This window comes from Ictalurus furcatus, chromosome 11 (assembly GCF_023375685.1).
Source record: "Ictalurus furcatus strain D&B chromosome 11, Billie_1.0, whole genome shotgun sequence".
In the NCBI taxonomy this organism is placed as follows: Eukaryota; Metazoa; Chordata; class Actinopteri; order Siluriformes; family Ictaluridae; genus Ictalurus; species Ictalurus furcatus.
The window spans coordinates 6,865,001-6,888,766 of record NC_071265.1 but is presented as its reverse complement, the minus strand read 5'-3'; the positions used below and the strand labels follow the sequence as shown (position 1 = coordinate 6,888,766).

The following is a 23,766-nucleotide window of genomic DNA, read 5'->3' as shown; positions in this document are numbered from 1 at the left end:
AAAGCTTGCTCAAGGAAAGACCTGATAAGCACGTCAGCAAGCCTCAAGATAAATATGACTACTTCCTTTGAACTCACTATGAGTAATTATTAGCCATAACATCTTTAAAGATATTTGTATGAGCAAAAAAGAAGCAATTGTACTCCGGGGTATTACCCAAGATCTTACACAGGCACACACTTATTTAGTGAAAACTAAATAAGTATAAAGTTGCTAAGAGATTAGGATAAAATAAGTCAGATCTTTAAGAGGAAACATTTTGGAGGAAACAGAGCTCTGTTAAAACAGGAAAGTAAAAAGTCAAGTATGAAAAATGCAAACTTTTGTCTATGCATTGGAAAAATTTGAGATTCATTTTGTATTTCAAGTCACTAAATCAGTGGTCTTCAGTAGAGAAAAAGGTGTTGACATCATTAACAGGTTTGTGGTTGCTTCACTTTTTTCCCCTTTCATTTTATTTAGAACTGTGGTTATCACGTTCCTGAGGTTTAGAGTTGTGACTTTCACACAAGCTGTTCACAAACACATCTCACTGCACTTGTACTATACATTACAATACAAACATCAGCTCTGTTTACTTTTGCTCTCTGATTTCCATTTAGGGATGCTTTTGGGTTTTTCTTTTTTTTTTTGCATAAATTACACTATTAGATGATGTCATGGTGAAGTTCTATATCCGCATGGCTGATGGGGTTTTCCCACAGGTTCTTTGAAGATGGTGATGAAAATGAAACGTAAATCTGGTGTAAGCTGATTCTTCTTCACTCATTCCCCACACTTACACACTAACGGCGGCGAACACGTGAAGGCATGGTACAGTAACTCTCTTCTTTACACTCACAATTGTCACTTTTATAACTGCTGTCATATTTTAAAGGTGTGGAAATGAATGGGAAAGTGATTGAATGCTTATCATTGGATGCAGTTTAATTGGTGCTTACTCAGACTGCATGTCCACACTAGGTGTGAGTCAGTATTTAAAGATGTAAAAGAAAATGATTTGATTTATTTATTTATAAAGATTTAAAAAAAAAAAAAAAAAAAAAAAAGTCTTATACCACAGTATTGTTCAAGCCTCAAATTGAATTGGTCAGAAGATGTTGATTAATTATCTATAAAAGCAGCTCAATAGTGCTATCTATAAAAAAGGCAAATCATTTTCTTTTCTTTTATTTAAAATAAAATGTACAGTGTAAAAAAAAAAAGAAAAGAAAAGTTGACTTAACTTCAGATTTCAAGACCACGTGCTGCACAGCTTTTTTTGAGTAAATAATAAATAAATAATATTCATATGAAATAATATTAATTTCATCAGTTGAATTGATTTTTTATGATCGTGTCTAATTGTATGATAGGATAGAGTCAGAATTTACAGAAAATAGTTTGCACTGGTAATCCAATAAATACTGTCCTGTCTAGTCAGCATGCACTACCATGTATATGTATAATCCGGTGTATTTATTATATTTTTTGCACTTGTCTCACACAGTTGAGTATTTACACTATATGTGGCCCTGTGTGCTGTTGCTGCTGAATTGTTATATGCTGCACCACAGTCCTGAAGTGATGACATTCCATTCAATTCAATTTATACACATCATGTAAAGGAATGAGAATAAAACCCAACTGACTTCATTTCACTAATAATGTTTTTTGTTTGTTTGTTTTTTATTTAAACATGTTGCTGTTTAACAAAGAAAAAAATGGATAATTGGGGATTATATGGAAGGCGTCTCCAGTGTCAGCAGTCAGAGGTAAAGCTGCAAAGGATGTTGTGTTTTGCAGTTTGTCAGTAACAGGTTGCAACGTTTGTCTTATTAACTTCTAGATAAAGTGAAGGAATAACTGTTTATGAAAAAGTTTTTATGAAGATATGGGAAAAAATGCTAATGATTTAAACACAGAGTGTCTTCACTAGAGTCTAATCAAGACTACTGACTTTTGCTAAATAATACTAATTAAACTCCATTGATAAGGCAACTTACAATAAATTCCTAATTTGTGTAGGACATAGTTTGCATAACATATTTTTTAATGATATTTTGTTCTTTTTTTTTTCTTGATATGCATTCTAGTTAACATTAATAGTATTTACAAATATTATTTTCCTTTATGATTCTAAGCTTGCTAAGTGTATTTAGTTTAATTTGACTCTTCCTAAGATCCGCTGAGGGGAAACATAAGAGTGCGATGGAAATGTTACTGTTAAAACCTATGGTGCTGAGTGCCCTCTAAGACATTATTGTGTGGTCACAGAATTTGCAAAACATCAGAAAATGGTGTGGGTGTTAAAATGTTCAAAGCTAAATAGTCCTCCAGTGACTTTAATTTAGTCAGTTCTCACCCTGAAAATAATATGTTGACTACTGCACATGGAGGTTGATAAAGTGGGACACCTGTGTGCGAAGACAGACTCTTGAAGCTCAAACATGAGTATAAAACCACAAAACTAGGTCATCTCCCCTAAAAAGAGAACACAGACTGTGTGAAAATGCTAAACATTTTGCCACCGAGCGAAATGACATCAGAGGACTGTACACAACGGTTGAAAAACCTCATCGTCTTGCTTAAAGTATTATGGTTCGACTTTTTTATCAGCAGTGACAATCCAAGACGCAAGCGGTTTTTGAGTTCCCCTATGGGTCAGTCAAATGGAGGAAAGTGTGAGATAATTGCTTTATCAGAGGAGGAAGAAAAGCAGAGCTATGGTAAGTCACTGTGATGTGTATAGCTTTACATGGTTGCGAAGAGTAAACACGTGGAGATTTTTGATGTTCTATATGATGTGTTAAAGAGAGCCAGCGAACGAAAATCATGACATGGATATCTTCACCGAAGCCTTGCGACTTGTCCTTCTTTTACTGTTCAACTGCAAACTAAGAGGTCAGTGAGCTTCTCATGATTGTCTGTATAATCATTTTAAGTTACTGTACATTCTGTTATTAGACCCTCTGTCTCTCATCTCTTAGTCTGTTATATTGTGGCTTGTACTGGTGAGCTGACAGTAGACCAAGACGTCATTCCTATTGGCTCCAACCTGACTGTACACTGCCGATCCAACACTGAGAAATGTGGCAGGATCTTCATCATGAAGTTTAATGATAAGGAAATTCTAAGGAAGACCAGCTGTTCCAGTGTGACAGCACAAGTGGTTGTGAACGAACCGAAATTCTCAATCACCTGTTCTGAGCAACAGGGAAGGACATCTCGCATTGTGTGTGGTCGGGACATCGTGGCTAACCGTATGTTTATCTTTTTTTTTTTCTTTTTTTTTTTTAATGAATTCTCTGAATCATGTTGACCTTCGGGACACTATAAAATTTAAAGTTGTTGGAATATTTTTGTTCAAATTTATAGGTTTTCCCAATTTGGCTGGAGGTTAAATAGCAGTAATTAATCTACTGTAGGAGACAGTCAAACTGTTTGCAATCTAACATTTGACCTAGTTTAGTTCTAAGCCTTATCTATATAAAAATAAAAAACCTTGGTATTATTAACATCCATTATGGCCTGATGAAAACCCTTGTGTTTGTTTAATTTGTTCATCTTGTGTTTGTCTAACCATGCGTTTGTCTTGTTCATTTGTTTACATTAGATAATGTAAAAGATTGGTAGGCTCTAAAATCTATTAAGTATATTACTGATGAGGTTAGTGTTGCTATGCTTTCTTGACTCCTTGTTCTGATTATAACGACATCGTAACGAGAGTGGTTAAAGCACAGTAGATAATTGAAATCTGACCATCTTTGGCTATTTTACAGCTTTATAGAGGTGTAGATTGTGCTTAAATAAATCCGCAAAAGGTGTGGCTGCCGATTTTCATTCCAACAAAGCAGGACCTGATAGTCGACTGACAACAAAGCTCAACTGGTACAGAAATAGAAACATGTAACCACACCAGCTCTTTGTGAATAAGATTAGTATCTGGTATAATGTAATCTATTTTAATAGTGAAATAGGTCAGAAACGTGTCATTCTCTTCTAGTGAGTAAAACTGGTATCAAATTCACGTATAGGTACTACAGAAACCAAATCATTTCTGTGTAACATTGTACATTAAGGTTCCATTAACAAACGTAATTTACTTCATTATTTAACATGAATCGTTTATTAAACTTCGGAATTAATGAACGATAAGTAACTAACAAAATATTTTGATTATGTTGTTTGTAATGTTTTAAAGTCATGTGAAAAAATAAGTACACCCCATGGAAATTGTTGGCTTTTTTGACATATTTGGGCGAGCAAACATTTGATTAGTGCCCATTAATGAAGTTGATATACTTGTACAAAACCACAAAGAAAATTAACTTTTTCAATCATTTATTCAACAGAAATATCAATAGATGTGATATTATTCTGTGGAAAAAGTAAGTACACCCTTAGCCATTGAAGAAGGCTTTGAAGAAGTATTGCCCCCTTTATTCTTTTAGTTGCAAGATGTTTGAGGGTTTCAAATCCCCCCACAATATTTCAATGGGTTTCAAATCCAGGCTTTGACTAGGCCATTCCATAACTCTCCATTTCTTCTTTTTGAGCCATTTCTTGGTGGATTTGCTAGTGTGCTTAGGATCATTATTCTGTTGAAAAGTCCACTTTCAGTTCAACTTCAACTTTGGAAGAAAAAAAAAACAGTTTACATGGGGTGTACTTATTTTTTCACATGACTGTATTTTTAATATAATGAATCAAGTAAACCAAATAAAACACCTGCAGTAATAAACATTTATACCGCCCGTGAGTAATAATAATTCTGCAATAACCAACATGAATGATTAAATATGATTGCAGAGGTTAAATGAGAAAAATAAAAGCTGGGTGCCAGTATGTACACTTGGAAGTCTGAGTTCAATCAATTATCAACACTTTGTAACATATTGCCATTTAATTTATGTTACTGGTATAGTCTTATTTTTAGTCATGAATAGAATAACTATTGCAGCCGTATGCCTTAACTTGTTACTTTGTTATACTTAATGTTATAGTTTGTTAATGAGTAGTAAGCTAACATTACTGTAAAGCATTACCAGTTTCTGACTTTTGATTCCCTTAAAACACTGATTTGATTCTGACCGTAGTTACAGAATTATTCATAATTACTTAACATGATTTAAGATAAATAGCTGGATAATAAACCTGGATTGTAAAGAGTTTCCAAGACTAAACAAAACATTTTTACTATTTATGTCCCTTTTTCTACTCTTTATAGCGATTCCAAGTCCTCCACAAATTAAAGAGATTGCATTCACGAAAGGCTCCCTTTCCCCCACCATCCACTGGCACAGCTCAGACAATATGGAGAATCTGACACCCAGTCTGAGGTTTAGAACACAGGATACTTCACGCTGGGTAAGAGCTGCATGGTTTTACCGGACGATTGTCACTGCTCCATTATTGCTACACATGATCACGTCTCAAAGCAGCTTATACATTAGAAGCTGGAAAAAGCTGAAGGCAAATTTACTCTTTATATCTGATTAGATGGAGGGAAATGTGACTCAGCTTCACAGAGGGACACTTACGTTGCTGGGGAATTTGGAGCCACTGACATTATATCAGTTTGAACTGAGAGTCTGCACGGCATCAGTGACGTATAACTGCAGCTTGTGGAGTCAGCTGCTCAGTATGACCAGCCCTGGAAAAGGTAAAGCCAGTTCAAGGACCCTGCTTAACAGATATATATATATATATATATATATATATATATATATATATATATATATATATATATATAATTCTTTATATCATATGTTTTGGAACATGTAAACCATTTGAGATTTTCTTATCTTTGCATACGGTCATTCTGGGATATCATCACGCCCCCACCTGTAACAATTGTGAAAGGAATTGTGAATGCACGATTGTTTAGCCCTTGTAACACTTAAAAATTAAACTGAATCTAAGAAAACATGCCCAATCTCTGATCTTAGGCAACAGCTTGATTTTAATTTATTAATTTCAAATATGAATGGTTTCAGCTCTTAAATGAGTAACATTAAGGACAATGATTTACTTAAACTTTTTAATTTTTACTATCTATAATTATATAATTATATAAATTATAATCTATAATTTGAGTAACAGGGCTCCACCAAAGTGAAATGATCTGTCAATATACCATTATATAGTATAACTAAAAAAAAAAGAAGAAGAAGAAGAAGAAGAAAGAATGTGAGAACTACTTTTCTTTTTATCGTGATGTTCAGGAAATTTTAATGAACTTCCACATGCAGCTTGTGGAATATTACAAATATTTCATAGGAGTGAATTTAACTACGGTTACAGGGTTGAGTGAATGTTGTGGAACTAAGATGCACATTTTTTCATAATCTATAATGGATGATTCACGAAAAGGGACGTTTGAAGCATGAGATGTTAAACAGATTCAAGTTAATGCAAAAATAATGCGATTTCTAAAAGTATTCTAATGATTGAAGTAGATTGTAGTTATAGTAGGCTGGAAAAGGCAAAAATGATGTAAATAGGTTTGATTAATTATTTTGATGGTTATTGGTTGATGGTTGATCATGTTGGTTGTTGTGAAGGACACTTTACATGTGTTTAAAATGTCTTTTTACCAATACTTTGCATACATTTGTAAATAATATAAGTGGGACACAAATGGCAACAAAACTGTAGAATCACTACACATTTTCTCCTTGTTCTAAACCTATTCCATTTTTAAAAAATTTTTTTTTTTACTAAATTTATTTGAAAATGATCTGTATCTGCTTTGACTACTGATTTGATTTTAATGCTCTTTCACAGCACCCTCGACCAAGCTCGATGTGTGGAGAGTAATCATGCGAAATGAAGACACTCAGAACGTGACAGTCATGTGGAAGGTTGGTATTTACACTGAGGTGTAATTAAAAGAGGGACTGAAGCCATGTGCATACCACAGCTACAGTTTCACATCACACACTTCATTCATAACTAGATACTGTATGGAACGGCAAGCTTAAGTCACACTGCGCCCTCTATAGACAAAAACCACAAACAGCACAATTTCTCATATGATCTCATGTAGTCTAGCTATTAATGAACCAAAGACAGTCGACATTGTCATTTCTTCGTTGAAATTTCAGCATGTACTAACACTGTGAGTGATAAGAGGACTGTCACTAAGCATTATCTCACTGCTGATACAGCTGCAACCTTCATGGAGCTCATATCATCTCTCCCCCCCTCATTCACTCCCTTCCTTAGATACTCTAGTGGACAGCTTTAGTGTCAGGCTGACCAAATGTATTAACTCTATTGCCCCCTTAAAAACAAAAACTGTCTCTGGGATAATTAAATCGAGAAATAGTACCGCCATTGTAAGACTAAAAAGAGACTTCAGAAGAGCAGAAAGGCAATGGGAACACACCAAGCTCTCTCTAAAAACAACTTGAAAATACTTAATAATGAAATGAGGTCTGCTAGAAAATCTTGCTTTTCAAGTTTAATTGACAGCCACAAAGACAACCCCAGATTCCTATTCTCCACCACAGAAAGGCTGCTAAACCCCTCACCTCAAATATCATCAGACCTTTGCACAACTGAAAATTGCAATGAGTTTGCAGCTTTCTTCAGTGATAAAATTACTACCATAAGCCAAAACATAGTCAGCACTTGTCCTGCTGGTATGTATTCTAACTCTCCACCTATTGCTGTTAAATGTAATCTACCCTCTTTCTCAGTGGTCAGCCCTAACACGCTTGCCCTGGTTATATCACTTATGAACTCTTCTAGCCGCTCTCTCGAACCATTACCCACCAGCTTTCTTAAATTGGCATTAAATTCATTATTACCAGACATCCTGAGCATTGATAATCTGTCCCTCCAGCAAGGAAGTCTTCCACACAGCTATTGTTAGGCCTCTGCTAAAGAGAAACAATCTTGATTCTTCTGTGCTCAGTAACTACAGACCGATCTCTAATCTTCCATTTCTTGGCAAAATAATTGAAAATGCTGTGTCCGTACAGCTCAATAACAATCTCAACATCAATAATCTTAATAAGACATTTCAGTCTGGCATTCAGTCCAACCATAGCACAGAAACTGCTCTTCTAAACGTTTTCAATGAGCTGTAACAAAATAAGGACAGGTAATCTGCCAATTCTAGTTCTTTTAGATCTCAGTGCTGCCTTTGACACAGTCGACCATGGGATTATGCTTGAATGACTGCAAAACTGGGTTGGCTTATCAGGCCTAGTCCTAGATTGGTTTAGATCCTACACAAGTGGCAGGGGTTACTATGTTGCACTGGGTACACACACCTCCAGACATCATGCAATATCCTGTGGTGTTCCCCAAGGCTCAATTTTGGGTCCTTTGTTATTTAACTTATATATCCTGCCATTAGCTGGTGTAATTAATTGATATAACATCTCCTTCCATCAGTATGCAGATGACACACAACTCTATCTCTCAGTTGCACAAGATGTCCACAAGTCAGTTAGCACCCTTGTAACCTGCATAGACAGCATAAACTTGTGGATGTCACAGAACATTCTGCAGCTAAATTAAGATAAGACAGAGGTACTTATTATCAGAAATGATGCACAGAGAAAGTTAATTATGACATATCTAGACTCCTTGTCTCTCAAGGCTAATGACTGCGTTAAGAATTTAAGGAATATGTTTGACAGTGATCTCAGTTTTAAAAAACATATTAGCAATGTTTGTAAAACAGCATATTATCACCTTCAAAACATCTCTAAAGTACGTGATAGTCTCTCCCACACAGATACATAACGCATTTGTTACATCTAAAGCGTTACATACTTACTTACGATTTACACTGAAGGCAAACTGCTAGAACCTGGCTACTTGTGTCAATTACACAATATAATTAATCTGAGACTAAAGCGGGCCAATAATTTTAATTACATAATGTTAGGTTGCTATCAAACTTAGCTACTGGTTTATCCAATAAACTATTTACCTAGCTTGCTTGTGTTTGGTTTTAATTACATGGCAGTTATTAGCCTAACTTTAGCTAGCTTCTTAGTGAGCATGGCTAGCTAGTAAAGTCAAATTCCAATAAGTAAAGAGACAATATTAGCCAAACAACCTACTGCAGTGTTTTTTAAGGCTAGGTTTGCTAATGCTGAATAAGTACTTGCCAAGTCAATGAAGCTAGAAGTTGCTACTTGCCAAGTAAGTATTTAGTTTTAGCTAATGTTACCGCTTGACTTTACTAGAATTGTCTTTACTAGCTAACCAGGGTCACTAACAAGCTAACTATTGTTAGGTGCATTATAGCATTTCATTAGTATGTATTACTTTTCCATCATTTTAGTTAGCACAGTGTGTGTTTAAAAAAAAAATAATAATTAAGGCTTGAAGCTGTTAATCTCTGACCTCATTAAAAATGATGTCTAGTACTAAGAAAATGTTTCTAGTACTAGACATCATTTTTAAAATGTTAGCTAGATGATGTTAGACATAATTTTTAAAATGTTAGTCTTTTAAATGATTAACCTGAGACTTGTGGTTATTAATACTTGACTCATCCCCCAGCCTTTAGGTACAGAGGTCTATAAAGGAGTCTTGCACCATTATGAAATAGTCTATCAAGAGAAGGGCACTACACACATTCTGAATTGTTCAAGGGCTGTTACGCAGTACACACTTCAACTGCCCCTGGAGGTGACAGAGCTGAATGTCAGTGCTGTTACATCAGCAGGAAGTTCACCACCAGCTTCAGTGAAACTGACCTGTTCAGGTGAGACATTTTTTTTTAATGATATGATAGGATAGAATGCATACAGCCTAAGATTTGTAGAGCTTGGACTGGTTTGCACACAGTTGTTTTTTGTTTGTTTGTTTGTGTGTTTGTTGGCATGTGCAGCAGTTCAAAAGGATGCAGTTGGCTGGTTTCACATGCCTCAGAGGAAACCCATGTTAGTCTTCACTTTCCACAGTTGGTAGCTGTCTTATGATAGGGCAGAGCTGGCTGGTGGGTGGGAATTGGCAGGTGCCCAAATTCAAAAGGAAATGGAAACTGTATAGAAATGAGGCCATCCACCAGGTAAAGCAGTACTCAGAGAAGCAACCATGTAAGCGGGTGAATACTTATGCAACCATAAGTTTTATATATTGGCTTTTTTAATCATTTATTCAACAGAAATATAAATAGATGTGATATTCCTCTTGGCCTCAGAAACTAGTATTGCCCCTTTTAGCAGAAATAACTTCTTGTAGGTGTTTTGCATAATTGTCCACAAGGCTTGCTTGAATTTTTGACCACTCTTCCATGCAATATTCTTTCAGTTGCGAGATGTTTGAGGGTTTTCTTGCATGTCCTGCCTGTTTCAAATCCCCCCACAACATTTCAGTGGGTTTCACATCCGGGCTTTGACTAGGCCATTCCATAACCCTCCATCTCTTCTTTTTGAGCCATTCCTTGGTGGATTTGCTAGTGTGCTTGGGATCATTATCCTGTTGAAAAGTCCAGTTAAACTTCGACTTTTGGACAGATGGCATCACATTATTTTAAAGCAGCCTTTGATTTGATGCAGAATTCATAGTTGAATCAATGAATGCAAGCTGTCCAGTCCCTGAGACAGTGAAGCAACCCCAAACCATTTCCACCACTGTGCTTCACAGTTGGTATGAGGTGCTTCTCCTGAGCTTCTCCTGAAAAGCTGACTTTTTTCAGCACCAAATATGTCTGCTGTTACTGTAGCCAAACAACTCTATCTTTGATTCATCTGTCCAGAGCACATTATTCCAAAAGGCCTGCTCTTTGCCTATGTGCTCATTTTCAAACTGTAGTCCTGATTTTTCCTGGCACGCCTCCCATGTAGGTCAAATTTGTGCAATCTGTTTCTGATTGTAGAAGCATGCAGCTTGACACTAACAGTTGCAAGACCTACTAGCAGATCCTGTGATGAAATTTTGGGGTTCTTAGAGACTTCTTTTTGCATCAGACAGTCTGCTCTTGGGCTGAATTTGCCGGGATGGCCAGTCCTGGACAAATTGTCAGTCGTTTGAAATCTGCGCCATTTGTAGATGATTTTCCTTACAGTGGAATGATGTATTTCAAATAATTTGGAGATATTTTTAAATCCCTTGCCAGACACGATTTGGAGAGTCCGAGGCGGATGCATGTGCAGATTTAAAGTTTAATAAGGAACTAAACAAAAGACAATGGCATACATATGAGGCGGGAGCGCATAGCCAGACAGCAAATGCAGTGCAAACTGTGAATATATACACGCAGGTGCTTGTTAACAGGAATGGGAATGCAGGTGGTCATGTGACAGTGATGCAGTGGTGCAATGGCTGCTGGGACCTGAAGTCCAGAGTTCCTTTTCTGTGTGAAAATTACAGCAGCAAAAAAAAAAAAAAATCAATTTTATGTGTAATTTGATAGAGTGTATCAACTTTATTAATAGGCACTGTTTCAAAGAGGGTCAATTGTTTGCTTGTCCAAATATTGAGATATAATCTTGTGATTAAGGTTATGTATTTAAGGAGCTGTTCTGTGTTATTTTGTCATGAATTGAATCTAAATCAAATTATAGGCTACTTTTTTATTGAAAGCAAAATCAAATTCTGTAAATTCAGCAGGTATACCATCTCCAGAAATAAAGTCAAGCCATGCAGCAGGGGGCGGCATAAACCTTGTGTGGGATTCACCTCACTTCTCAGATAAGACTTCAGAGCAAATGCTGGGTTTTGTAGTTCAGTGGCAATGCACCCCGCTTCAAGTCCAGTGGAAGAGAAATGAAAAAAGCTACAACTCAGTATACATTCATGGTAAGTGTAAATCCTCCATAGCCAGCAGTCGTCCCTTCAAGCATCTTGAAATGTGTATTGACTGAGCTGACAAGCTGCATGTATGGTATATTAATGCATATGTAGAATCAACCATATGTATTCTTGATGATTCTTGATTCTTGATCAAAAACATTCTGAACTCAATATTAACTGGTTATATATGTATATATATATATATATATATATATATATATATATATATATATATATATATATATTATTTTATTTCAGCTCCAGAACCAACTCTGTGCAACATTTCACTCTATGTTGAGAGCAGTGACGGAGTGTCATGTCCTTCTTTTAAACAAATCCATACGATCAAGAAAGGTATGCTCATACAATTTTACAGGAAGACTTCAGTGTTACTCTGTATTGTGAAATTTCATACTCTTTATGTCTCACATATTAAGCAACATTAATGTGCACATTTTATTCAAGTTTATTTTTAAATGAGATTACTGTTAATGTTCACATTAACGCTGAACAAAAGGGTTTAAAATGACTTTAAAAAAAACTAAAAGCATTTAAAACTTTAGTGCGTACAGTTTTTGTAAAAAAAAAAAAACAACAAAAAAAACAAACAAACAAACAAAAAAAAGAGCATAAAAGAAAAAAGATAGAGAGAAAAAAAAAAGAACATTATAGTAATAGTAATTCACAGTCGAAGCATTTGGGTACATTTTTTTCAGATGGATACATCACATCCAATTCCAGATACACCATAAATCTTGGCTTTATACATAGCTCATAGTAGTGAGCAACCCAGTAATGTTAACTAGATTGCTACAAGGTCAGGCCAGAGAACACAATTCAGATCAAATAACAAAATAAGAATACGGATTAGATCATAAAAAATACACACACCACAGACGACCAGAGAGTTTTGTTCTCCACACTCTTACTCACTAAAGTTAACCAGCTAGCTTGCCACTGCCAGTTACAGACACAAATATCTTACTGAGAGATTACTGTAGAACAAACCGTTTCCCTTTAAACAAGAGCTGATTTTTTAGGTAGGTAGTTGTCATTAACTGGCTCTCTTGGCTCTATAAATACAGTTACACTATGATAACTAGGTCAGGAATACACAGATAGGAGCAAGTTAGAGCAAGTTAGCTGGCTAAAGTTCTCGATGAGCTCTTGTGGGAGAGAGGTTTCACTCTTTCATCTAGTACTCAGTAACTGACAGGTTTTATTCTGATAAATATGTCCGTATTACACCAGTGCGTACTATGCGGTTTGGGGTATAGCCATGAATCGGGCTTTAATGTGCACTGATTTGTTACTCAGATTAATTCATGTGGTAGAGAAGCATGCAGCACATCCCACACTCCACAAGTCGCTTGCAATAGCAGTTTTCTACCAGAGAGGGTGTAAGAGAGATATATACAGTATATCTTATATCCAGCAACTTTAAACTGTAGAGTTTTATTGCAAACCTAATCATACAAACTTGAGTCTGATGCTTATGAAGGCTTGATTAGCTAAATCAGGTGTGTTAAAACTGGAGTGAAGAGCTAAAAAACAAGTCATCATTGTAAGGCACTGTTAATAAGTGTATGTATGAATACTGTATGAAAGAATTAAAATACATCATTAAAAAACGTCTCCCAGTCGCACTGGATGTTGGCAAAATGATCTCATTGATAAAATTTTAAACTTGGCCTGTAGTGGACGTCAAAACGTGGGTCATGAAGGTCTGACTACACTCTCTATGAAAGACTTACCAAACATAGACCTCGTTATTTATACATGTCATTTTGTGGCTCTGTTCTTCTGTGTGCTTTCACACGTGCAATGTGTGTGGAGGAGGGGGGCAAAGGATTGTGGGGGAGGAAGTGTGATGTGGTGTATGGTTTGAACAAACATGCATGTAAACACGCATGTTTATCACACCACTTTAACTTATTACGTTAACATCATTAAATAAATAAATAAATATTTGCTCCCCTGTGCTGCCTGTCAAATTCCTATTAAATCTATAGCTGGAATAATCACACATGGATAATGGAAAGAGTTTACCTGACTTTGGTGTAGAGACTCAAACCCACATTGTGACATCAGGTTTTTCCACCATATACCGAGAAAGTTTACATCCACTTCCAGTAACCTGAATGTGTGAATCACCCGCCTGATGGCTTTACTGAGTAGTTATGTCTCATATCAGCTTAAGAGTATGAGGGGGGGAAAAAAACAGCTAGTATAAAGACTACTAGAACATTCCATCTAACATCATCTGACAGAAGATCTTCTCTATCACAGTTAGAAAAAATATCAAGGTCTTAGAGACAAACCTAACTTGTTTAATATGTTTAATACAAATCTTTTCCAAGCAGTATGATTTCATAGGTGATGGAACAAAGTAAACTCTTAGTCAGTTGGACAGGCGTGTGTCCTCACTGCAGTACAGGCGTTTGAGTGGACTATGTCAATAAGATGCTTTTTTTAAGCATGTGGTTTAACATGTAACAGGAAGTAGAGGCACCGAACGGGTGATGTGTCACTCTGTACAAAAGAACTGTTACAAACAAGCTGTTAAACTTTAGCAGCTCACTACTGCCAAAAAAAAAACCTCCATAAGACTTTTGTTGTTTACTCATTCTATAGAAACATAGAGTAAAGTCTAACTGTCACACTCGAGTACTTTTAGAAGGTGTCGGTTTTGTGTCTCTTGGGCTCTATATTCCCTGTGGTATGTTGTATGCAGAGCTCTAACTACTAGTGCATTAAGCTCCCCTTAAATAGCTCAGTATTTTCAATTCCTGTACGCACTTCCTAAGCAGCATGATAGTCTGTATGTAAATAAGCAAAATAAGTGAGTGCTGTATATTGGTGTCTTCAGCAAAAAGTAATAATTGGAGCATGGAGACTTGTTAGATAAGAAGTATAACATTAATGGGTTGGACAAGCACTTGTTTATGGATCATTTTATTGTATAACATTATACAGTATTACAGTATATGTGTAATTATGATTATATATCACGTCAACTGTTTCATGAAAGAATTTGCATTTAATAGCGTTCAAAACAGTTTTACTATGAATGCAGACTTTAATACACTGAAAAAGACACAGCACAGTATTAGCATAGTATACATATATACATATATACAAAAATGTTGACACATCCAATACTTATTTCCCCCACTAAAAATTGGTTTCAAAATTTTTAAATGAAAAAATTGTAATCCTGATAGTACTCCTTTTTTTTTTTTAAATGTACCTGTAATCTGATTACTTTGTTTTTTTCACAGGATTACAGTTACCAGTTTTTTGTGTCCTAATTACATAACGCCATTAGATGTATTCCGTTACTCCCCAAGCCTGATCATTAACAGGTTATATTAACAGCTTAACATGTTTGTAAGCTATACCTGCAAAAGACACCCAGAAATATCACTTCCTCAACATGCCCTATTAAATTTCATCTATATTTTAATGTTCTTCTTTTAAACTCAGTACTGGTTTCAGTTTAGTTTCATCGGGAAGCCCTTTTCCTACAGAATATAATGACATTTTTTACCAACATATCAGCATCAGATCAGATGGGCTATATACCATATATATTAACTGGGGTTATTCCTACAGGTCATTCTATATTAGCTAAAACAGTGTATTCCAGACACTGTAATATACAGTCCAATAAAATGACTGACATGATGGATTAGGACCAGAACCTCCCATAGATGGACCAGTATTACACCATTACGTCTCATCTAAAACTAATCCAGTCCGAATAGGGCTATAGTTGCACTGAAATGACTGATGATCATTTGCTCATTTAATATATGTCATAATTTGAAACCAATATAAAATCAGTAAATATCCTTTCCTCTATTTACACGCACTGACACAATTCCCACAGGTTTGGAAGAGAATAAAAGTGTCCCTGTTACAGAGGTCTTAAAAGTGGAATCTGCTCCAGGGAGAACAAAAGGTAAGTCTGCATTTTGTCTTTGGATTTGTGGAGATGTAACAACAAATTTCGGCACCTTGTGTAGATTCATTTATTTGTGGGTGGGGCAGGGGGTCGGGGGGGGGGGGCAAACAAACTTATATAGCCCATCACCACAATATTTTTGCTTTTAACTTCACTCTAAACCATTCCCTGTTTTATATATTACTAATGGTTTACAGTGCCTTATTCAACATACACAGTAATAAATCATCTTCTTGATATTATCTTGAGATAAAAATAACATTGGTACACCAAAACAGAACAAAACAAAAAAACAGAAGTGCACATAACAGAATTCACATGCCATTATTTAGCAACAGCCAGGGAGCTGTCTAAACATAGCTATGCATCAATGTAATGCTGATTTAGACTTTACTCAGGAGAGGGAATTATGTCATTTTTGACCTTGGTATATTTAAGATACAAAATGGCAAAAAATCATTTTGAAAGACCTAGTCAGCTAATATTAGGATATACATGACCTTTAAAATTTCTGATGTATTTGCTTTCTCAAAACAGCAAACTGCATGCGCAGGGTTATAGACGTGACCACATAATGTGTCTATTTCATGATTGAGCCAAAGCAAATATTACTGTAATCTCACTGAAAAGTAGAGAGCACTTTATGGTGTGAGCAGTCAAGCTTTCATGAAGGCATCCAAGTCAAACACCTAGGGTTAGGGTTAGGTGAATAAAAACCTACATACCCAGCAGTAGCTATTTGATTTTACTACCCAAATTCACTAATGTTAGCTATATTATGTACAGTTGAAAGTTTGTGAACCCTTTAGAATTTGTTTGTATTTCTGTATTTATGCCTCTGTGAAACAGGAAGTCATGGTTGAACAATTTCCTGTTCCTAGTCATCCAGGTGTACTAAAAAAATATATATCAGTGGGAATATACTTTAAATGTATTTTACTCATATGAATTCATAGGGGTGCCAATAATTGTGGCTTTTTTTATATTTATTTTTTTTATAAACCTGTGTTGTGTTTGCAATTGTTTGATATCCATGAGAGAAGAGTATTTTTTAAACAAAATATTAAAAGGATAAACAATAAAGACAATTTGTCACAACCTTCTTTGCTCATATTTACCAAGGGTGCCAATATTAGTGGAGGGCACTGTATGACAACATCAGATTTTCACACAAGTCCTAAAAGTAGATACAGAGAACCCAATTAAACAAACGAGACAAAAATATTATATTTGGTCATTTATTTATTTATAGGAAAATGATCCAATATTACATATCTGTGAGTGGCAAAAGTATGTGAACCTTTGCTTTCAGTATGTGGTGTGACCCCCTTGTGCAGCAACAACTGCAACTAAATGTTTGCGGTAACTGCTGATCAGTCCTGCACATCGGCTTGGAGGAATTTCAGCCTGTTCCTCAGTACAGAACAGCTTCAACTCTGGGATTTTATTGGGTTTCGTCACATGAACTGCTTGCTTCAGGTTCTTCCACAACATTTCTATTGGATTAAGATCAGGACTTTGACTTGGCCGTTCCAAAACAATAAATGTATTCTTCTTTAACCGTTCTTTAATAGAACGACTTGTGTGCTTAGGATCGTTGTCTTGCTGCATGACCCACTTTCTTTTGAGATTCAATTCATTGTTCTGATATTTTACTTTAGAATTAACTGGTGTAATTCAGAATTCATTGTTCCATCAATGATGGCAAGTCGTCCTGGTCCAGATGCAGCAAAACAGGCCCAAACCATGATACTACCACCAGCATGTTTCACATATAGAATAAGGTTCTTATGCTGGAATGCAGTGTTTTCCTTTCTCTAAACATAACGCTTCTCATTTAAACCAAAAAGTTCTATTTTGGCCTCATCCATCCACACAACATTTTTCCAGTAGCCTTCTGGCTTGTCCACGTGATCTTTAGAAAACTGCAGACAGGCAGCAATGTTCTTTTTGGAGAGCAGTGGCTTTCTCCTTGCAACCCTGCTATGAACACTACTGTTGTTCAGTGTTCTCCTGATGGTGGACTCATGAACATTAACATTAGCCAATGTGAGAGAGGCCTTTAGTTGTTTAGAAGTTACTCTGGGTTCCTTTGTGATCTCATGGACTATTACACGTCTTGCTCTTGAAGTGATCTTTGCTGGTCTCCACTCCTGGGGAGGGTAACAATGGTCTTAAATTTCCTCCATTTGTACACAATCTGTCTGACTGTGGATTGATGGAGTCCAAACTCTTTAGAGATGGTTTTGTAACCTTTTCCAGCCTGATGAGCGTCAACAACTCTTTCGCTCACTCACACCTGATTGTCATCCTATTGATTGAAAACACCTGTCTCTAATTTCACCTTCAAATTAAACTGCTAATCCTAGAGGTTCACATGCTTTTGTCACTCACAGACATGTAATATTGGATCATTTTCCTCAATACATAAATGACCAAGTATAATATTTTTGTCCCATTTGTTTAATTGTGTTCTCTTTGCCTAGTTTTAGGACTTGTCTGAAAATCTGATGATGTTTTAGGTCATATTTATGCAGAAATATAGACAACACTAACACAAACTTTCAAGCACCACTGAATATAAAATTTAGCACTAGCAAACTAGATGTATTTGGGATAATATATTGTATAAACCAGCAGCCGAGTTTGATAAGTCATACGTAACATTAGTATAATCATTATATTGTATAAGTGAAGCCAAAGTTGCTAAAGTATTTCAAATTGCAGTAAATTATTTTCATTACACCACTAGCCCAAGCAAGCTAGTTAACAATATGCTAAATGTTATGTTTTATAAAGCAGTAGCCAAATTCAATAGCTAGTTAACATTACACTAACTACTCCTTTATGAAAACTATTGCTAGCAAGCGTTAGCTTTCACATTACCCGACTGGTAGCTGTTATGTGACAGAGATACAGGATGTGAATTGGCAATAAGTAAATTGGTCATGATTTCAGCTATATGTTCCTATTTACATTAAGTCATTTAAGACTCAGATCTATGTACTGAAACCATGTAGTGGTGGCGCCACATATCTGAACAGCTACAGATACAGTATGTGCTGAAAGTACTCTTCTTTATGTACATAAGTTTAATACTACAAGCTCAGTTAAATACATCATAGAGATACTTGTTACCAAGTCAAGCAAACCTCTGTGTTCTTTTTCAGATAGATTGGTCGGGATTTGCCTCATAACCGCGATTCCTATCATTATCATTGTGAATCTAATGTACTTGAAATGTACACGACAAAGGTAAGGCGAGGCAAGGCAAATTTATTCATATAGCATAATTCAAACGCAGAGGTCATTCAAAGTGCTTTCCGTAGAGAAAAGAAAGAAAATAAAAGGTATAAGACAAGTATATAAAAATGAAAGGTAATCATAAAAGACTAATATCATTAAGAATAATATCATTAAGTTAAATAAAATAGATGAAAAGTCAAATTAAAAGTGTGATGATAAAAAGAGAGATTAAAAGTGCGATGCTAGCTTCTAGCTTAGTTACAACTACAAGATAATAGCAATGTTTTTAATCTGGATTTCATAAAATTGGTAACATTTGGGGCATATCAATGGCCTGCTAGGAGTTTGTAATGCAGTACTTTTACTGAATTAAGCATTTGGCTATGAAAAATCTCTTGTATAATCTGCATAGATAGTCTCTGCATAGTAAAATGGTCATTTCCACACATTATTAAAGGTACAACTTCAAAACGTCCCCAAACTCTTCAACCTGCAGAGTATTGTATTTATACGTTGTTTATTAATTCTATACTGTGCCTTTGGAATTACTTAAAGATTTTTTTTTCAAATCAATCTATCTATCTATCTATCTATCTATCTATCTATCTATCTATCTATCTATTTATTTGCAGAATAAGGAAGGTGTTTGTGTCAGTGGGACCCTCTTGGCTTTTTCAGAATTTACCTAAACTTGGAAACAGCAATGCCATCAAATTACTGAAGGTACCTACATTTTCTACATGCTTTAGAATGTCTGTAATCTCACTTCACTTGTGCCCTGTACTGAGTTGGCACCCCTGCCCTGTGCTCCAAGTTCCCTGGGATAGGCTCCACCACAACCCTGTGTAGGATAAGCAGGAAAAAAAATGCTGGATCTGCTTGAATACTTTCATGTATACACAAACTTTGCTTAATTCTGCCATTTTCAACATCTCATGCGACTGAATTTGTAACAATTCCTGTGATTCATATAAAAAAGTACAAAAGTTTGAGATAGCAGTTGTGCCTTTTCTTACAACGTCATTTGAAATTGAACAAAATCCAACCATATAAGCCTTGTTGGTTTAAATTCATTCAGTGTTTGATGAGGGGTTCATGTTTTTACACAGAACAGTGTGGCGTTTCTGTAAGGGTGCTTTCACAGTTGGTATTTTCTCAACCACCAGAGACCGCTTTACATGCAAAACCTATGGAAAGAGGTTGCAAGGCAAGCAGAATGTGACCACTGCAGGGTTCTGTGTCAAATCAGAGAGAAGCTTACAAAGAAAAAAAAAAAGTACAAACATTTCAGAAGTAACACCCCGTCACATGTTGGGGGGCGAATGAGAAAAACAGACATGAAGGAGTACTAGTACTGGTGTACGGAGTACTGGTGAAAAACTGAGTCTACACCGTGAAGAAATATAAGGAGATTTAGAACAATTTACGGAACGATACGAAACTTGTTTATTTACGTGACGGTTTCCATTAAATTGTAAAAGCAACTCCTCGTGATTTTCTTAATTGAACACAAATATCCTCCTTATCATCAAAACAATCTTAATTTAACCTTTATTTTTGACAATAATAAATCTAATCTAGATAGCAAACTAGACTACTTAGATAGCCAATACTAGCTAGGATTGGTAAGAACATTGTTATGTTTACAGTGTGAGCTGGAAAGAAAAAAAAAGTCTAATGTGAAAGCAGCCTAAATTTGTAAAATAAATAAATAAATAAATAAATTACAGCTTGGCCGAAAAAAGAAAAAAAGCTTGGAATATGACTCAACTGTTTATACCATAGGGTACCAAAATGCTATTTTTGTATTTCCTAAAAGTTATTTAGTTATTTAATTATAAAAGTTAAAAGTTATTTAGTTTATACACATGTTCAGGCTTGTTTTTGTTCTTAGGATGAGAGGTGTGGTTCTGATCTGTGCTGGCAACCCATGGACAACGACCCACCCTTATCTCCAGTTGAGGACTACAGTCCGCCTTTGGAAAGGAAGGACTCGTACCCCATTGCACACAAAGAAGTAACCACAGAGGAGAGGATGGTTGTGCAGGACTGGACAGTCTGTCCTTATAAACCTCAAATCATGATTTCTCAAGGAGCAGAGGCGGAGTGTGAGGTAGCCGAGAAGGAAGAAGATGAGCCTCCTTGGGTGGACTTCTCCTCACCTGTCTTCAATATGTTTGAACAACATTTTCTTCCAAGTCAAGGAATGTGTGCACCTCTGCCAAGCTGCTTGACTGTGGATGGAAGACCTGTATCTATGGATCTTGTTGATGGCTTCCCCTTTTTTACTCCAACTGCGTTCGATGGAAACATGTTGACAAACGATAGGCCTGCAGAAACTGGAAATGGTGAGCAGAATAAGCATCAATGCCAGACAGTGTTACCCAGTAACCTGATGAGATGCTTGAGAGAGCCTTTTTTTTAATGACAGACCTCCTTTCTCAGTCCAGAGTCTGCACACTCTACAGTTTGATGAGCAATTGCTATAAAACGTTCTACAACAAAAGGTTCACATCTGTATGAAAATCCTTGAGTGTGAAATTGCACGTTCCCCTACATCAGCCATGTGTAATAAAATGCAAATTATATGGGAACTGAGCAAAACATTTACATTTACTACACCCTTTCATCCAAAGCAGTTTACAGTTGAGCTGAGCACATGAGGGATAAGGGACTTGCTAAAAGCACCCAACGGTTGCTGGAGTTGAACTTACAACCTTCCCATAAGAAGTCTAGAGCCCTAACCACTCGGTCACCGCTGCCCTGGACTTATGTATAAGTGCATCACAAACTAAATAGCCATCATGAGGTTCTTTAAGACAGGGGTTCTCAAAGTGCACTCAGTGACCTCCATAGGTTTTTTTTTGTTGGCTATCAAAATCCCCCATCATAAGTTACAGTATATTGATTACTGAGTTATAAACCAAACCTCAATAACTCAAAAACAAGTAGGCCTATAAATAATGACAACTTAGATGAAATGTGTTGTGTGTGTGTGTGTGTGTGGAACGTTCAAGAATGAAAATCTCTTTACCTCCAATAAATAGCTAAAAATAATAATAAGGAGTCTAATATTTGAATAGATACTGCAGATTATGTTGGTTAAAAGAAATTTGTGCTGAGGAAGTCTTTGTATTTTATTTTAATGCATTTTTAAAGTCTCTGGCTGAAACACCGCCCCCAACCCCCCCACCCACCCCCATAGAGTCACTTGTATAAACAAGAGTTGCACTGATTTTCAGCATTAATGTGTGGGTTTTTTTCGTTTTTTTTTTTAAATAATTGGTTCTTTTGTTACTGAATTCATTGAGAGTGAAATGACATGAGAGGTGTGTAGAGACTAGAAACAGATCAGATAACAATACAATATCAGGCAGTGCTAACCAATGACCCAGTGAGGTGGTTATGACTTGGAGACTTCCTTAAATGACAGACCTCCCTCACCACACATATCAACACAGTTCATTCATTGTGCACCAAAAACATAAGACTGTATCTCTTATGCACTTCTGTAGATAACTTAATTCTGAAATAAGACATTAAAGGATAATGATAATAACCTGCCATAACCTACAATTTTAGAACCTGATCTCATGAAAAAAAAAAAGAATTCCAAGAAGTGAGGACAATGTGGTAGAATTGAATTCTGTTTCATACTAAACAAATCATATAATGAATTGAATTGTGTGAATTGTTATGGATTTGCAAGAGTAATACCATACCATATTGGTATTTTTTCTTTTTTCTTTACAGAATCTGTAGAACATTTCAAGTGCAATTCATTTATACAGTTGGGTATATAAGTATTTGGACAGTGACACAATTTTCATAATTTTTCCCCCCTCTGTACAACAGCACAATGAATTGAAATGACGCAATCAATATGTGAGTGAAGTGTAGACTTTCTGCTTGAATTCAAGTTTTTAACAAAAAAATTTGCATCCTTAAATCGTCCCTCCATTTTCGCATTCTACTAAGAGTATTTTTAATGCTTGGATGCAAATCCTTTGCAGTCAATGATTGCCTGAAGTCTGGAACCCATGGACATCACCAAATGCTGAGTTTCCTCCCTGGAGATGCTTTGCCAGGCTTTTACTAGAGCTGCCTTGGGTTGCTGTTTGTTTGTGAGTCTTTCTGCCTTCAGGTTTGTCTTAGTAAGTGAAAAGCATGCTCAATTGGGTTGAGGTCATCAGACATTTAAGAACTTTATTTGCCTTAAGAAGCTCCTAGGTTTCTTGAGCTGTACGTTGTAGGTCTTTAAGATCTGTACTGTAAAGCACTGTCCTATCAGTTTTGTAGCATTTGGCTGAGTCGGAGCACAAAGTATAGCTCTATAGAGTCTTCAGGATTCATCCTGCTACTTCTATTAGCAGTCACATCATCAATAATCTCCATTGACCCAGTTCCATTGGCAGCCATACATGCCCATGCAATAACACTTCCTCCACATGTTTGACAGATGATGTGGTATGCTTTGGATCATGATCCCTTCTCCATACTCTTCTCTTCCCATCATCCTGGTACAAGTTAATCTTCCATCAGAACTGGGCAGGGTTTTTTTTTACAGGTTTTCTTTTAGCAAAGTCTAATCTGGTGTTTCTGCTCCTGAGTGTTATCAGTGGTTTATCTTGAGGTAAACTGTCTGTGTTTACATTCATGAAGGTATCTCTTGATTGTAGACTTTGACAATGATACGCCTACCTCCTCCAGAATGTTGTTGTTGTGAAGGGTTTTTCTTCAACAAGGAAAGAATTCTGCATTCATCCGCTTTAGTTTTCTTCCAGGCCTTTTGGTGTTGCTGAGCT

General features: G+C 36.1%; 1 protein-coding gene across 5 annotated transcripts in view; it reads left to right on the top strand.

The window, feature by feature from the left end:
• Window positions 1-257: 257 nt before the first annotated feature.
• il23r (interleukin 23 receptor) overlaps window positions 258-23,766 on the top strand; it is a 24,962-nt gene continuing 1,453 nt past the window's right edge. Inside the window, exons 1-15 of one of the 5 annotated variants that reach the window (XM_053636601.1) lie at window positions 258-813; window positions 1,698-1,754; window positions 2,599-2,708; window positions 2,795-2,883; window positions 2,970-3,242; window positions 5,210-5,349; window positions 5,482-5,644; window positions 6,769-6,845; window positions 9,511-9,715; window positions 11,566-11,754; window positions 12,007-12,102; window positions 15,641-15,712; window positions 18,886-18,970; window positions 19,594-19,684; window positions 20,856-23,766. The exon at window positions 20,856-23,766 is cut by the window's right edge and continues 1,453 nt beyond it. In XM_053636601.1, coding sequence (XP_053492576.1) covers window positions 2,820-2,883; window positions 2,970-3,242; window positions 5,210-5,349; window positions 5,482-5,644; window positions 6,769-6,845; window positions 9,511-9,715; window positions 11,566-11,754; window positions 12,007-12,102; window positions 15,641-15,712; window positions 18,886-18,970; window positions 19,594-19,684; window positions 20,856-21,386 — 1,986 coding nt within the window. In that variant the 5' untranslated portion in view covers window positions 258-813; window positions 1,698-1,754; window positions 2,599-2,708; window positions 2,795-2,819 and the 3' untranslated portion in view covers window positions 21,387-23,766. Of the gene's footprint in view, window positions 814-1,191; window positions 2,884-2,969; window positions 3,243-5,209; window positions 5,350-5,481; window positions 5,645-6,768; window positions 6,846-9,510; window positions 9,716-11,562; window positions 11,755-12,006; window positions 12,103-15,640; window positions 15,713-18,885; window positions 18,971-19,593; window positions 19,685-20,855 lie in introns of those variants that run through there. The other 4 variants (XM_053636597.1, XM_053636600.1, XM_053636598.1 and 1 more) reach the window with 4 other exon arrangements.